The sequence below is a fragment of the Fistularia commersonii genome, chromosome 20 (assembly GCF_037954325.1).
Source record: "Fistularia commersonii isolate RoL2024-O1a breed Wild chromosome 20, RoL_Fcom_v1.0, whole genome shotgun sequence".
Classification (NCBI taxonomy): Eukaryota; Metazoa; Chordata; class Actinopteri; order Syngnathiformes; family Fistulariidae; genus Fistularia; species Fistularia commersonii.
The window spans coordinates 10,316,181-10,331,756 of record NC_141303.1 but is presented as its reverse complement, the minus strand read 5'-3'; the positions used below and the strand labels follow the sequence as shown (position 1 = coordinate 10,331,756).

At 39.7% G+C, this 15,576-nt stretch overlaps 2 protein-coding genes across 2 annotated transcripts; both read right to left on the bottom strand.

Annotated features, from left to right (window-relative positions):
* Nucleotides 1-11,898: 11,898 nt before the first annotated feature.
* On the bottom strand, nucleotides 11,899-13,488 carry LOC147222885 (uncharacterized). Its single transcript, XM_086167324.1, has one exon. The coding sequence runs from the start codon at nucleotides 13,332-13,334 to the stop codon at nucleotides 12,327-12,329; it is 1,008 nt and encodes a 335-aa protein (XP_086023450.1). The 5' UTR covers nucleotides 13,335-13,488; the 3' UTR covers nucleotides 11,899-12,326.
* A 489-nt stretch (nucleotides 13,489-13,977) lies between these two features.
* LOC147222884 (uncharacterized) lies at nucleotides 13,978-15,357 on the bottom strand. Its single transcript, XM_086167325.1, has 2 exons — nucleotides 15,219-15,357; nucleotides 13,978-15,098 (listed from the first exon to the last, which is right to left on the bottom strand). Exon 2 carries the CDS (start codon nucleotides 15,093-15,095, stop codon nucleotides 14,106-14,108), a length of 990 nt encoding a protein of 329 aa, XP_086023451.1. The 5' UTR covers nucleotides 15,096-15,098; nucleotides 15,219-15,357; the 3' UTR covers nucleotides 13,978-14,105.
* Between the last annotated feature and the right edge of the window lie 219 nt (nucleotides 15,358-15,576).

Genomic DNA, 15,576 nt, shown 5'->3' with positions numbered 1-15,576 from the left:
ACACAAATCATTGTGCACATGTTCACCCCTTCACCCATATAGCCACAGCCATGCGTAAGCAACTCCACAGTGACCCACTGTGCTCTGCTGGCTAATCACCAATTTTTACACCCACATGTTAGTCGTCTGTGGTGTTCAGTGGGCGTTCAAGATAAGAAGAACATTTGAGCATTTTCACAAATTGCACACATTATTCCTCTAAAATGGTCACAATTACTGAGAAAAATATTTTTTATTCTCACGATAGAATATATTTGATAGCATTATTCTTTATCTCTTGAATTTCATGATTCATTTTTAACACCTCTGAATGTAAATAAACTGCCAGAGGTTTTTGCTGCCTTGCGCATCCGTGGCGCGGATTTCTTCAAATTCTAAGACCAAATGATACACTGACAGACCATATATCATTTTTGCTCTGCGTGGCGATTTATTGATCACTCTGACTTTCCTTGGGAAAGAACACACCAAAACACCGCCATGCAAATGTGTTGAATACGCAGATGTTTTTATGTTTTTGTTTGGATCGGATCAAAAGTATGATTAACAGCTGGGGTTTAATACTGAACAAAACAGTGTGAACAGTTGGACATGTGGATTGTCAGAGAGTAAAAAACAATAACACAGTCGTGTCATTTATCACGACCCTCTGGGAACTTTCTGAGTCTATCTTTCTGTGTGGGAAGTCAACAAGCGATGGCAAATTTAAAAAGACCAGTCCCGCCAGTGTTTGTCTTGTTTTTTACTGTTGCTGTTGCTGCGCCTCACATGTCAGATCACCTGAGTGGCAGATGGCATATTGGTATTGAGTTACAACAACAACTATTTTAGTGAGCGCGCAGAGCCACAAGCTCTTTGATTCCCACCCCCAAATCTCCATCCCTACACCGCCTGGTCAGCCCCCCGATCCCATCCCCTCGCTCCGATCAAACTTCTGTCATATTGGATATTTGAACTTGAACTCAGCGGGCAGTCTGCCGGAACTACTTCGATATTATTTTACGAATACTTTATAGCCAGGAAATGGCTATATTAAAAGGGTCAAATTAATTATCAAGATGCTATGTTGAATGGCTATGATTTCACATTCTAGGAGTACAAAGAAAATAACATTTCAAGAGTAAAGTTGAGACGAACAAATACTCAGACATAATGGGTCTTGATTTTAGTATCAACAATGCATTGACTACTTTTGATGGGTAACCTTACAAATAAATAACTCAGACAAAATAACTCAGATATTTCCAGAACCCGGTTAAGCATATTCATTTGAATAAAAATGTTTGTATATAATGCTTTGGTTTAACAGCCCACCCCAAGCGCTGTCTATGTTTGGGGGATATTTTAAGCTGCAGGGGAGTGAAAAGGTAATCTCCCCAATGTCGCATTCTGAGGGAAAGAAAATAACATGTTCCGAGGGCACAAATGGCGTGCTGAATGAGTTTCATTTTACGCAAGAAATGTAAAGATGCTCCCTGCAGCTCTTTGATTTGATTTGCGTCACAATAATTACATTGATCAAATATGACCTTCTAGAAAAGAACAGAACAAGAAGATGCACTCAACCTGCTCTCCACAGCTCTGTGATCACATCTATTTCCTTTTGGTCTTTCTTCTTTTGTCTTGAAAATTGGTCTTTGGCAAATCATCACTGTCCTTACTGGATTATGAGAACAAGAATCAGAAATAGTTGGAATAATTTAAATCTGCAGGATATATGCTCATTTGAAAAATCCAATATCTCTGAATGGTCAAGCATTCGAAAAACTCGTTCAACATCTCATTGTAAAATCAATACAGTTATACATCTGAAACTCAGCGAATGTGGCTGATGAAGTCCAGCTTTCAACTCTTAAAAGGTGCATTACCCGCAGACTCATAAAAATTGAAATTGAAATACATTCGCGAATGTACATAAAAAAAGAGGAGAATTGCCTGTAAAATTGTTCTCACAAGTGCTCTTATTTTTTTATTTCTTCTTTTTTTTATTTGTCTTCAGGGTTAAAATGGATATTATCCACCTGAGGAGAATGATGCAAGTTCCTGCATGAATGCAGCTGCAGTGAGTGCTAAATGAGGTGAGTGTCTAGCACTGTTTAATATGAATTACTTATGAGTTTTCCAATAGATTACAGAGGTTGTTTTCTCTAACTGGAAAAAAAAGGGTTATGCTTTCAGCCTTTTGGGTGAAATTAAATCTCTATCTTGACATTCTGCTGGAAAGTTATTACCTAATTTTTTGTTGCCGTTATCTGAGGTGGCTTAAAGGTGTTTTTTTTATGTGTGATAAAGGCTGGCGCACTCGGGGTTGTCAGACTCTATGGCTGATCTACAAGGAGAGGATCTGGCCTCAACACAGTAAAACATGCGTGGTTGTTTCCTTTTACACGCTTAATGACAAACCTGCCCCCAACCCGTCCTCTGCTGCTCTGAGATGTAAACTCAGACAGTGCAGCGTCCCCGGAGAAACACATTATACGCTCTCCTTTGAAAAATACCTGCCTGATTACCTTCATCTGCAAAGCAAAGACAGGAGGCGATGATTTACAGTAAAGGAGGTTCATATTGGTTTTTATTGAAGCATCAGTTATTTTAACAAAAAAACATCTTGCTACTGTTTTATCAGGACGGCGCTTGTAAATGTGCTCTTTTATTATTTCTAATTATGTCACTATGGATCTCTCCCCACATCATAATGCCTTAAGGGGTTTTTAGAAATATCATTCATGCTGTTATTATGCACCACCTCACAACATCTCACGCTGTTACTGATGATCAGAAAAAGGTCCTGCCACAATATTGGCTCACAAAAAGAAGTGAGATCATAGACCTATAGCTCTATTTGTTTGTGGAGATTGTCAGCCATCCAGGTCATGGTCGATCTTATAGTTCTATTTATACAGCTTTTAACAAATGCTGCTTGACACAACTAACAGGTGATCAGCATGTCACTAGTTGTGACTAATTCCATCCACAGTGATGTTTTGCTATATCTTATTAAAGAGAGTAAATATATGCAAATTGAAAATGCATGAGTGTTTCATACATATGACTTTACAAACTTTTTCAGGGTCTTCATTGCTTTTGACTTAGTCAAAATGAATGCAAATATTCCAAAATTTTCCATTTGGTATCAGATGGCCCATCATCACAAGCACAACTACGACTAGTAAATTAAACATTTAATCTTGACTTTTGCATGTTACAACAACATTCTTGTATTCAAGTTAATCATCTAATATGCCAGAATTTCTTGATAATTAATTTGTCAATTAGAAAAACTAAATCGCCTGGGAATATTTCATCTGATATTTTGACTTTTCATAGTTATCAGAATTTTCTATCTGTTCAAGCCAATGTATCCACCACAATCTATTTAGACAAAGGCTATGTGTCACACATTTATAAATATTGCACTTTTAATCCGGCCCAATTAGGTCTTTTCTTCTTAGTCGTGCAGTGGATGGGGGGCTGCATCTTCAAGTTGCAGGGACATATTTTAAAAATGAAACAAAAAAGAAGCCTCTTCCACAGGGAGCAGCAAATGACAGCAGACCTGTGGCAAACACAGAGGAACTGATGCATTGTGGCCAGCATGGAAAATGCTGTATATACATTACTTATGTGAAGCAAATACAACCACAAAGTGCATTTAGAGGTGGGGGTAAGAATATTTTTGAGCAGTGGAAGGCTCCTGTCCAATGGGGCTCCTTCCTGCCTTTATGTTAAGCTCATCTGTGGGTCTCTTGACTAATCCGCGCACAAGGCGGGCAACCAATAACACACATTTCTTAAAAACGCCTGTATTTTGTGGAAAGTGGGAGATACATTTGAATTCCTTGAAGGAATTTACTTTTTTGAACAGAAGGTGGGTTTGCAAGCTCTGTTATGTTACTAACCTCCCCTACAGTGAGGAAAAATATTGCAACTCTTTTTATAGTCATCCAGCAAACCCTTATTTGTAAATAAGTCTCTCTAGGTACAATGATTAGTGTATCTGCTGAATAATAGTTAAAAGACTGGCAGATGTTATTTGAATTATTATTCAGTAGTAATATTCAATTTGAAGCTGGCGGCCTCAGTCAGGCCTTGATAGTCATCAATGACATTACTGCCAGGCAAAAATCTCCCGCTCCTCAACTTTGGCTTGGAAAGCTGTGTCCACTGTCCACCTCAAATAACTTCTTCCACATTAAAGTTTGTTAAAGCACACATGGTTTATTTAAGATGTTGGTTGTTTCGCAAATGAATTTCATTATAGCAACACAGATCTGCTCACCTTGGAGCAGAAGTTGTGTTTTTGCTCACTTTTGCGCTTTGCTCCGATGGCTCTGCTTAAAAAATTGCTTACAAAGTACACTCTTCCCCTGCATGGGCCATGTAACAGTGGCCCCGCATCACTTCTGCTCCTAATTGTATGGACATCTAATTAGGGAAAATTGGCCATGGGAGACCAAAGCAACGGGATGGATCTGACTCGCTTGCAGATGGCACTCCAGATAGTCTCACCCGGTGACAATGATTTTTTTATGGCATAGAAAATCCTTGTACAATGGCGCATTGAAAAATGATTAAAATTAATTTAGGTTGGCAGGTCATAAAAAACAATATTAAATGAGTGCATCATTAGTCTTACACCACCACTGGCACACAGAATTACTAAGCCAAGCATTTTCTACTCGACAACTCGGAATCGTTGTAATGTGCAGCTCTGGGGCTCAGTTCACTGACAATTTGGCTCCTTCAAGTGAATTTAAATTCAAAAGTGTGAGGCTTGAGGAAAATATAACAATAACACTAGAATGAATTGCTGCAATAAACCAAACTGGAATTAATTGACTCGCTGAAGTAATGAGGTCCACATTTATGTTATGATTAATACGGTATTTTATTCAGAGGACTAATGGAGCATTGAAAAGCGGGATTATGGCACAAGAAATAAAATTTTATTGAACAGTTGTATGTATGATATTCTGTATAAGCATATTCATAACTCAAAGTTTTTGAATGAGTGTGATTTTTTTAACTTCCCCTTTTTTCTTTTTTACTATTATTATTGGTTTTTCTCATCTTTGGTTATTCTCAAAACTAATTCAAGCTAATTTCTGCTGTGTGAGCTGCATGCATTAGCAAATATGAATCAGTTAACATAATACAAAATACAAATGTATCAGGGGTTATTTCCTTCAGTTTAGGCTCTCGTTTTGAGGGTCAAATTATATTCCACAACTGGATGGCACAAAAAATATCTTAGCCTGTTGCATGTGTTGTGTTTTAATTGGCGTTTGTGGGACCAGTTTTATCTGGTGCCTGTGATTCCCTGTGAAAAATGGACTTTTTAGATTTCTTAATGGATGGATCAACTCATATTACTTGGGGGTTGTGTGCTTTTTTGACATCCAAAAATGTGACCTGGTACAACTTTCCCCTGGACATAGGCAAGGAAAGGAAGAAGATGACCTGTTTGCTGATTTGCAGCCAGTTAGCAAGTTATTCTTGGTGACCGCAACTAGAACAGTCTGCAAACCAGCTAAAGTCTTTTTTCCAGCACACTTCGAATAAGTAATGGACAAAAAAATCAGAAAACATACTGTAGGAATGGTATTACAGCAAAGTTATGCTGAAACCAGTCTTATGAAGTTGTTGACCTTGATCTGGAGAAAGGCTTTTATTTCAAATCAACAACCTCCCTCCTCAGACACTCTACCCCCACAGTCACCGTGAACTGCAGCCTTGTTCACCACAGCGGTGGTTCAGCAGGCATCAGAAGAGTTATATCACAACAGGTATTAACGGAGAGTGTTTTATGGCCAAGCCCACATGTCTGCGTGCCACCCTCATGAGCTTGTGGATTACACAGTTATACCCAGGTATAATTTGAAGCAATGAATGGAAGATCCTCTATGGGCTCCTTTGCTCCAGCTGCTGTATTACCTAGAATCCATGAACCGATTACCAAAATTAAGCTCTTTGGTGAAAATCTCCAAATCAATAGGCGCTTAAATAATGGTTCTATCTAGCTCCGCCTTCTGAAAGGGTTGGCCCTCTGCCTTATCCATCCATCATTGGCACATGATCTTCCTCAGCCTCAACCTTCTTTCCACATGCGCAGAATGATGCTTAAATGCTGACTGCATTACAACCAGTGAAAGGTCTGTTATGGATCCAACATGGAGCCTGGTGACCATTCGTGTGTTAAAACACTGTACACTGTGCAACCCCAAGGTAAATGATGTAAAAGTCTTGGCGCGGATTTAGACGTCAAAAGGTGATGAAAGGCTGTGTCCTCGCCTTTGCGCTCGGTGGCAATTAAACTCCCTCAGCCCCATTTGTTCCCTGCGAGTAATTACAGGGAGATCACAACGCAAGGATCAATCCACCATCCCTGGGAAGAAAACAGAGAGCGCCGCTCAAAGAAAAATGGTGACAAAGGAATCTACTCTCTGTTTTATGACAGGCTCGGATCAAAGCTGCAGGGACAGAGCACTGCAGTGGAATATTTACAGACTCGTTAAAACGAATGAATATGCCTAGTCTGTGAAACGATATAAGTTGAGGGAGGAGTAGGATATTCTTTCTGATGTTATCTTTAAAGAGGCAAGGAGCATGACAGTGAGTGATCATCGTGCTTCATGAGCAGGAAAATGAACATGCAGAGAACACGCCTGAGACTCTGCTTGTGGATCAATGTTGATGTCAAAATCCTTACTCTTACTTCAATTAAACTGCAGCATCTTCTATGGCCAATCGGACATAAGGAAGGCTAATGGAATGCAGCTCAAAGAGATTGCGGGTTTTTAAAGCTGACATTTAAGGCATTTAAAAGCTATTGGTCTCCATTGGTGCATTAGTTTTAGCTGTTGAGAGGTTTTAATTTGGGGATGAATTCCCAAACATCATCCCCTCCTTGAAAAACATATAAGAAAGACTCCAGACTCCACATTATAAACACAAAATAGATTTGGCAAATTGGTTTCAACTTTTGCTTTCTGTACTGGACTATCAAACAGAAGAGGTTTGCATTACTATAAATGAGGTGTTTAAGCTATTCACATAAATGAAAAAACATTTCAAGTGTCTGCATTTTAACACACCTGGAAACATTTGAGATTCTATCCACCTAATATTAAATGTTAACGTACTATAGCTTTACTCTACCTTCAGGGTCCTTCTACTTCCGACGCTGTCTCGGGCGGCTGCCTGCTAGAGTTTCTCCAGAGTTTATAGCTTAACCCTTCTTAAAATAACTTCTTACCTTTAAAAATGCTGCCTGTTCCTTCGGAATATCTCAGCTGATTAAGATTGCGATACAAAATTGCTATTTTCTATATGTATTTTGTGAGGTACTTTAGAAAGATATCAATGGGTGTATTGCGAGTCAAAACACAACAGGAAAATCACTACAGCTTGGAAATCACAATTGCAATAAGCAAAATGATGACAAATCAAAAAAGTTATCTTTTGCTTGATTTGATACTGTCAACCCCTTGGGCAACTCTAAACATGTATAACAGAATTCATGTTAGAAAAAAAAACAAAATTTTTTTCCCTCATGGGTATATTTCAGAATTTTGCAACTTTTATGATATCGGTATCACAAGCAATAATAAGAATAAATGACAAACATTGTTAGGCTTTTAAATTGGTGCGATGCATGTTCACATTAGGGCTCTAGTCTGGCCTGACATTTCTCACAGAATATGCCATTCTAAGATGACACTATTTCTAGATCCCAAACAGTCTGGATTAGCTGAACCTGATAGGAAATGTGTTTGGTTAGATAATACATAATAGACGGCAAGTCCCTTGCTGTGAGTAAAAGTGTGAATTAGTTTTCTGTGACTTGACTTGGATATTTTGGCAACCCACCGTACTAATGTGCAGGCTCTGGTCCACTGACATCAATGAATAAAAATAATGCTGGTCCGATTTTATATGGCTTTATGTCACTTTAGCACTTATAAACAATACAATACATTTGCTGCCACTTTTGTATACTGCTTTATCTTTTTGTTTCCATTAAAATGCTATTTTGTTTCCTTGTCTTCTGAGGAGCTATTACCTCTGTTGCACTATTTCTCACAGCTTAAATTAATTCCATTATGCCTCTGTTTGGGATCGCTTCATTTGATTAAATACTTTCATGTTTCATCGAAAGTTAATGTTTCTTCATGTGACTTGTCTGTTTTTTTTCTCCATGTGATACAGCAGGAGCCTCTATCAAATCTTTTATTCATGTAGTAAAACTGCTGCAATATGCTGCGGAATATGAAACATCACCATCTTAAACAAACGGTGTCCATCTAGGAAGTGCCTCCTAATAGCCCATTTCCCAGGGGAGCATGGAAGGCCATATCCAACAACCAATCACACAGTCTGGCGACCTCAGCCCTCTTAGCCAATAATGAGATAATGCACAAAGGCAGCAGTACATTTATTCCCCAATGTTTATGTTGTCAACAGCAAGATTTATGAGGTGATGAATGAGATGAATAAAACACATGTATGGATTATGATTAATGGAGTTTAGGTTAATGCAAGGGATCATTTCCAGCTTTACCCCCTCAATTCTCATGGTTAACCTGGTTAAATATGGAAGATGTGGAAATGGAAAAACCTGGTTGTGAGTGTGCACAGGTTTGAGACACAAACCAAACGCTTTCACTCCTGAGTGAAAGTGTAGGATGGGTGATTATGGATTCAGCGGGGGTGTTTTACACTATAACTGTTTGCATGTTAATGGTCTTGAAATCCTGCATGAACCACAGTATGACTCCTGTCACCCACCTTCAGGTAAGGTTTTAATGAGTCCAACAGCCACTTTTTTGTGTTAGTTTCAGCTCAATTAATGTGTAGAGCACTAGCTCTTGCCACATCTCAAGGTCAAAGCCCAAAAATAAGGGTATAGCACCTTTGAAGACAAAGAGCAGATGCGCTTTTTGATGGATCTGTTTCTTGTTAAAGGGGAAACTTTTTCTTGGGGATTTTCTTCTTCGTGAGAAATTGCTCTGCAGCCTGTAGGTGTCTTAGAGCAGCGATAATTCAAATTTGGATAGGTTAATTAAGAATAACACATTTTAAACAGCTATTGTACATGGTCAGACAGTTATGTTATAAAAGAAGGCAGCTTGGACCAGCAAATATTTTTATATAGCGTAAAAGGCTATTGAGTGCACCTTAATTGAATAGAAGCAGCACCGGCTAAAAATTAACAAATAAATAAATAAATGATAATAATTATCATTATGTGTGTGTATGTAGGCCGCACTTGTCTATTATAACATAAGGTATTTATACAGAAAGATGTCACGCAGAAACTTTTTTTTTTAAACTTTTGATTAAATTCATACCAGTAACATCCAGAAATACGCACTGCAATTTTTGTGTTTTCGAACAGTTCCTGTAACACGGCTGATGAAAAAGGTTTAATAATAAATAACACAAGGAAAAGTCCATCCTTCCATCCAGGTTCTATCCCTGTTTTTTCGTACTCCAGCTGATCGCTATCTTTGTCTCCCTCTGCATACTAAAACCATTAAAGTCATCTTCTTCAGTGTCAGAGTTAACGAAATTTCACGGTCATTTCATCGGTCCGATATGAGGAGGCCAAATTTTGGTGGCATGAAGCTAACAAGCTTCATGCCGCCATAAATCCATAAATTAGCTACATCATTGTTTAAGACACAGTGTTCAAAGCTTGTGAAAAAAGTAGAGGTTTATTTTTAAATTAAGGCTGACACAAAAGGGTTAAGACAGTTACGAAAATAATGACTGAGTCCCTGGACCGCAAATCTGCTTATGATGTGCTCTATTTCCCATATGTGTATGTGGTTACACCACTTGCCCTAAAGCACCGTGTTTGCACCTTGTCGCAAATAAAAGTATCTGATATACACTTCTGAGAGACTAAAACTGGACCGCATTATTAAACCAGTCAATTTAGACCCCCAGAACACAAGAGGGCACTATAGGTTTGTAAGTTTTACCGGACCATCGGATTGATTGCTGTCCAAGAAAAGGGAAAACTGAAAGATGTGATTTGTTTTTATACTTGCCTCTGGTTTTTAGTGTATGGGACACAGCAACCTGTAAATACACTTTTATTAATAGTTTTTAGGTTATTGCCAATTTTACAGCATTTTAACTGTTTTGTTAGCATTTTCATGTTTATTTGTCTATATTTGATAAAGAGTGAAACTGTTGCATTGAAATAGCCTAACTGTGAAATACATGCAGCTAAGTGAGTAGTGGCTATAAAACTGTCAGAGTACTCACATGGGTATAAGGTGTGCATGTGATGTGTTGTTTTTGGGTCCCAGAGAAATATTGTCTTATTTTGCCTTCACTCCTTGATATGTAAGTAACACTAAAGCTTTTTGATTCTTGGAACAGCAAAGCACCATAGATCTATTTGTATAATACACATAAATATAATGAATGTAAATTTTCTTGAAAATGAAATTAAAAATTTAGGAGGTAACGAGCTATGATGAAACAGGTACAATGAATAACTGCAGAGTGAGATTGCACTGAAAGACATTAAATACAAAAATAGCGCGGTTTGAAAAATGAATCAATGCATTTGGCTTAATGGTTGATTTAAAGGAGCAGAGAGCCTCAGCAGACCTACAATTTTCCCCTCGTTTGGTCTGAAAATGGAATTTATAAAAAAGAACCTGTGGTTCTACATGGTTCATTGTAACTGTCAGGACAGAAAGCAGTCCTGAATTAGCATCATAAGTAGCCCTTAAACTGAATGTAACCCAGCAGAAAGAACATCAGTGCAAAGCTGTGAGGACTTGGGGACATGATCCACTCTGTTGGTGTTCATGAGAAACAAAACAGCAGCGATAAACAAGTCACTACATAATGATTAATCTAAAAAAAAAGTGTTAAATGGATGAAAGTCTGGAATAAGAAAGATATATACAAAATACTGTATGATCTGAACACTTGAGATTTTTAATGCCACTGTAAATGCCACCTGCTTATTCTTGCTCTATGTGCTAATTACTCCATCCATGATAATGAGATCTAAAAGGCCAAAATAATTATCAAATGTGGGAAAACCGTGTCTTTGACATTTGAGGTTTTACTGTCAGCAAGTCATTATTGTGTGTTTGCACTGGAGCAACCCAAACTCCATTCCCCACTCTGATCAGAGAAGACGGCTTCATCCTCAATTCTCCACCCTGAACACTACTGGACAGTGACAGATATGACAGCCTGCAGATTGTAACTGACTGAGATTACATTTGCTGATGAAAGGGTAGCAACATCTGCAGGGGGTGAAGGAGAACCCCCTGCGGATTTGCCCAGATTTGAGTGTAAATTCAAGTGACCTCTTACTCTAAAACCCACTTCTGCAACCTTTGATTGAGGACCCAAATCAGAATTGTGGAATAAAAGACACAGATCAAGGCAGCAAAGTTTTTTTCTCTGCTCTCTGGGGATCATTTATGAACAAGGTTTAATTTTCATAAGTAACAGCAACAAGACCAGGCAATGTTTTAGAAGAGTTATAAATCACGGACCAGCACACTCTCTGTGATCAAGATTTGAGGTGGGGTGTGTGGGCTTTGCAAAAATATAAACATGTATATTGTAAGGGAGAGAGAAGTGAAGGAGATAGAGTGTCTTAAAGAACGAGAGAGTGGTATTTAAACACATCCAGAAGGGGTCAGCTGGAAGACTCAGTCATAGCGCTGCCCACACACTCCCACATGCTCAACATCATTAAAAACAAGAGGCTATGAGTGAAACAATGCTGCAAACTATGATGCAACCGGCTACAAGTGAGAGATCTGCTGGATTCACCATGACAATCATCAACCAATGAGAAGGAAACACTGCTTTATACCTTTTTTTTTTTTTTTTAAGAGTGTTTGCATCTACAAATTTTTATTTCAAACAGTTTTTGGGGTATGTTTTTGTATTACACATTACAAATTATATTACAAATCTGTTGTCAATACATTCAATACAACTCCCACACCTTTAACATGAATCGGAGAATACTAAAATTGCCTTGCATGTTATATCGGCCTCTTTGGACCAGTTATTGGTTATTAAAATGAGATGTAGCGACTGTTGTGTTAACTGAACATGACCCCCCTCCCTCGCCCCACCTCTTCCCTGTGGGTCGGCCATTATCCAAACAATGGGAGAGCCCTGATCTTGTTGAGGCTTCAGCGCAAAGCGATGACTTTTACAAAGCTATAATGATGTATTTACTTTCAGAATTTGACATACAGTGTCTCGTCAACTCATTTTACGAATATACATTTGCCTTCGGATCCCCGAAATGCTAATTTAATTCTGTTTTTTCAATTCCCCGAAAGACCAAGTTCAGCAAACGTTACAGAAACCAGTTGTCTATCCTTGAGAGCCTCCGGCTTAGAACATGTAACTTCCTCTACAAATATTACACTCTGGACATGGAGAGTCAGCCACTGCCACAGGTACCCAAGTTTATCGTCACACACCCAAGGGTTTCCTAATAAAATCACCTGAAAATTATTTGCTTTGCCATCCAACAGGCCACGGGGCAGGTGCTGAAGCTGATTTTGATTTAGTAGAAGAAGCTCAAGGCTTTGGAGACCCTGGAGGAGGTTCTCCGGCAACGCTTGGAGCTGATTCTCCTGCAGAAACAACTGTGTGAGCCTCAAATTGTGAGCGAAGGTAGAAGGTTCCAGGGACCTGAGTCTGTTACCGGCGAGGTTAAGAGTCGACAGGTTGTTCAGGTTCTTCAGTGCGCTTGGTTGAATCCCTTGCAGGTGGTTATCACTCAAGTCTAAATACTCAAGGAGCTTTAGCTTCTGAAGTACAGCTGTTGTCACATTTGTTAAACGGTTGCCAGCCAAGTCCAGCCAAGTCAGACGGCTGTCGTCTGAAAACCACTCAGCATTGACTTTTTCAATCCGATTATTTTTGAGCACCAGCGACCGGAGTGAAGGATGGATGAAAATATTTGCGGGCAGACCAACCAACTGATTCCCCGTGAGATCCAATGAGCTCAGATGGGCGACATTCTTCAATAAATCTGATGGTAGACTGTCCAGTTTGTTGTGATACAGCTGGAGAGTCTTTAAAAGTGGCACAGCAGTCAGATGATTCGCTGTCACAGTGCTGAGGTTGGTGGAGAGGATAGAGAGTTGAACGGTGCTGGTAGGTAAACCATTGACTGGAAAAAAATCCATCGACTTTTCACTGCACTCAACCTCTGAGCCGGAGGGCAGAAAGGAACAAGCGCACACATCTGGACAAGAGCCGGCATCAGTTTTTTGGTGAAGGCCGTGAGCCAGTGCGAAGAATGTCAGGAGGCACAGGTTCATTTTTTATCAACTCCGAAATCGTAACAAATATCTGGAAAAGGGAAGGACTGACGAATAGGTGCTGAGGAATTATTAGAATTGTAAAAATTGCATATAAGCCTACCTTGAGAGAGACATCGGTGTAATGGCATGCCCTTCTGTTCCAAGGACTTTTATTCCCAGCAAGCAGTTGGGAACAAAGTGTTGCAAGAGACAAACACAACTAAGTACACAGACCTGTTTATGAGGGGGTTTGTTCCTCCTAATCAATGACATTTGACGGCATTTATGCAACAGAGACATAACATTTCAATTCTAAAGAACAAAAGCAATTCATTTCCATTTTTTTGCCTTTCTCCACAGAAGATTATACAATATTCCTTGTCACACAACAGGGCCTCTGTTATTTTAATTTAGCACAAGAAGCAGAGGGGGAACATCCATGGCTTGCTTGTTGAATTGATTTTTATACCCGCAAGCTATATTTTTGATGGGACTTGTGTGGATTTCATTGTCCGATATCTCTCACAGCCTACACGCTGAAAAAGAAAACCGGAATTGCGTGAAAACTACGAGAGGCACTGATTCTGTTATCTCTTAAGTGAATGTGCCACTGTTCCTTTCTCAACATAATTAATGATAATTTCAAAGTAATACAGAGTGCTTTGTGAGGGGTTTACTCTTTTAATGCTTCAATTGTACCAAAAAAAGAGTACATGATTTACAGCTTACACAGTAATGACAGGCTGAAGGTGGGTCCATCAGATCATAATCAATAGAAGGATAGGAAACTTAAGCTGTAAATTCACTCTCCCTCAGAGATGTCACTGAGCGTGTCATTAGAGACTCAGGTTTGGCACAAGTGATGGTCCCTGGAAGGAACACCTTCTCCTTGTGCTTTTGGATCCACCTCCACAGGTAGTTCATCTTACCATCGCAAAGCCATGGGTTGCCACTCAGGTCAAGCCCCTCATCATCCAGAGACTGCAGATGGTCAAGCACACCTGGAGGGATGTGGCTCAGCTGGTTGTTTTCTAGACTGAGGAGCTTGAGCTGAGTGAGCTCCTGGAAAACATTTTCGTGGAGCTCTTTGAGTTTATTCTGTGAGAGGAACAGGTAGGTGAGGTTTCTGGTATTTTCAAATACAGCTGCATCCAAGATCTCCAGCTTGTTTCTCTGCAGGTTCAGTCTCTCGAGTTTGGTCAGCGAGTCCAGAGATTTTACGGCGATCTTCTCTAGACGGTTGTTGGCAAGGTCCAGATTCTCCAGATGAGGCAGCTTCTGCAGTAGAGCTGCCGGGATGTTTGTCATCTGATTCCCCGATAAGTCCAACCATGTTATGTTGCTGTTGTCAGGAAGCCACTCAGGGTCTGCTTTTTCAAGCAAGTTGTTTTTAATCACTAAGCTGCGTAGCGGCGCATGGCTGAAAACATTGGCAGGCAGTTGAGTCAGTTTGTTGTCTGTGAGATCCAAAGTGTTGAGGTGCGGAACTCCCCTGAAGAGGTGAGCCGAAAGGCTTTGCAGTTTGTTGCTGTAGAGGTGGAGCTCTCGGAGTAGAGGTGTGACACTGAGGTGATGCTCGGAGATGGAGGTGATGTTGGTGAATTGGATAGTCAGCATTGTGGTGTTCTTAGGAAGACCCTCAGCGGGGTACTCTGTCAGAGGAACCTCGTTGCAGACAACCTCGGCTCTTCTCGGGTAGCATTTGCAAAGTTCTGGACAGGAGAGCGCGGCATGGCAGAAACATGCCAACCAGAGGACGAAACCAAATAATGCCGTCATGTCCTTAACACCAGAAAAGGTGGGACACAAGGAATTAAATACAAGGAAGAAGAAAAGTAAAATCACTGCAAAGTTTCTGACTGCAGAGTACAATTATGCATTCCAGGAATATCATTAACTTACTCTTCTGCTGCTAATGCTGGACGAGAATCAGCTGCAGTGCACTTTTAGTCAGTTCCACAAGCCCACATGTGCAAATGACTGACTCATTTGGGGGGCAAAGTTCCCCTCTCTAATCATTACTTATTGTGTAAACACAGACCAGTCACTCCACAATCATTCATCAAGGACAGACAGTGGTGACAGACAATGTGACTAACCTGCAGGGAAAGTACAAGAAATGGAAACTTTTCTGTTTGTTTGGTGGATTACATGCAAAATTTTAGATGTAGGAATCTTAAATATGTTACTTTGTAACTTTGGATTTTTTTAAAAAAGGAAAAGTGGGAGCAGTACAGGAGATAAAAGGAGATGTAGAAAA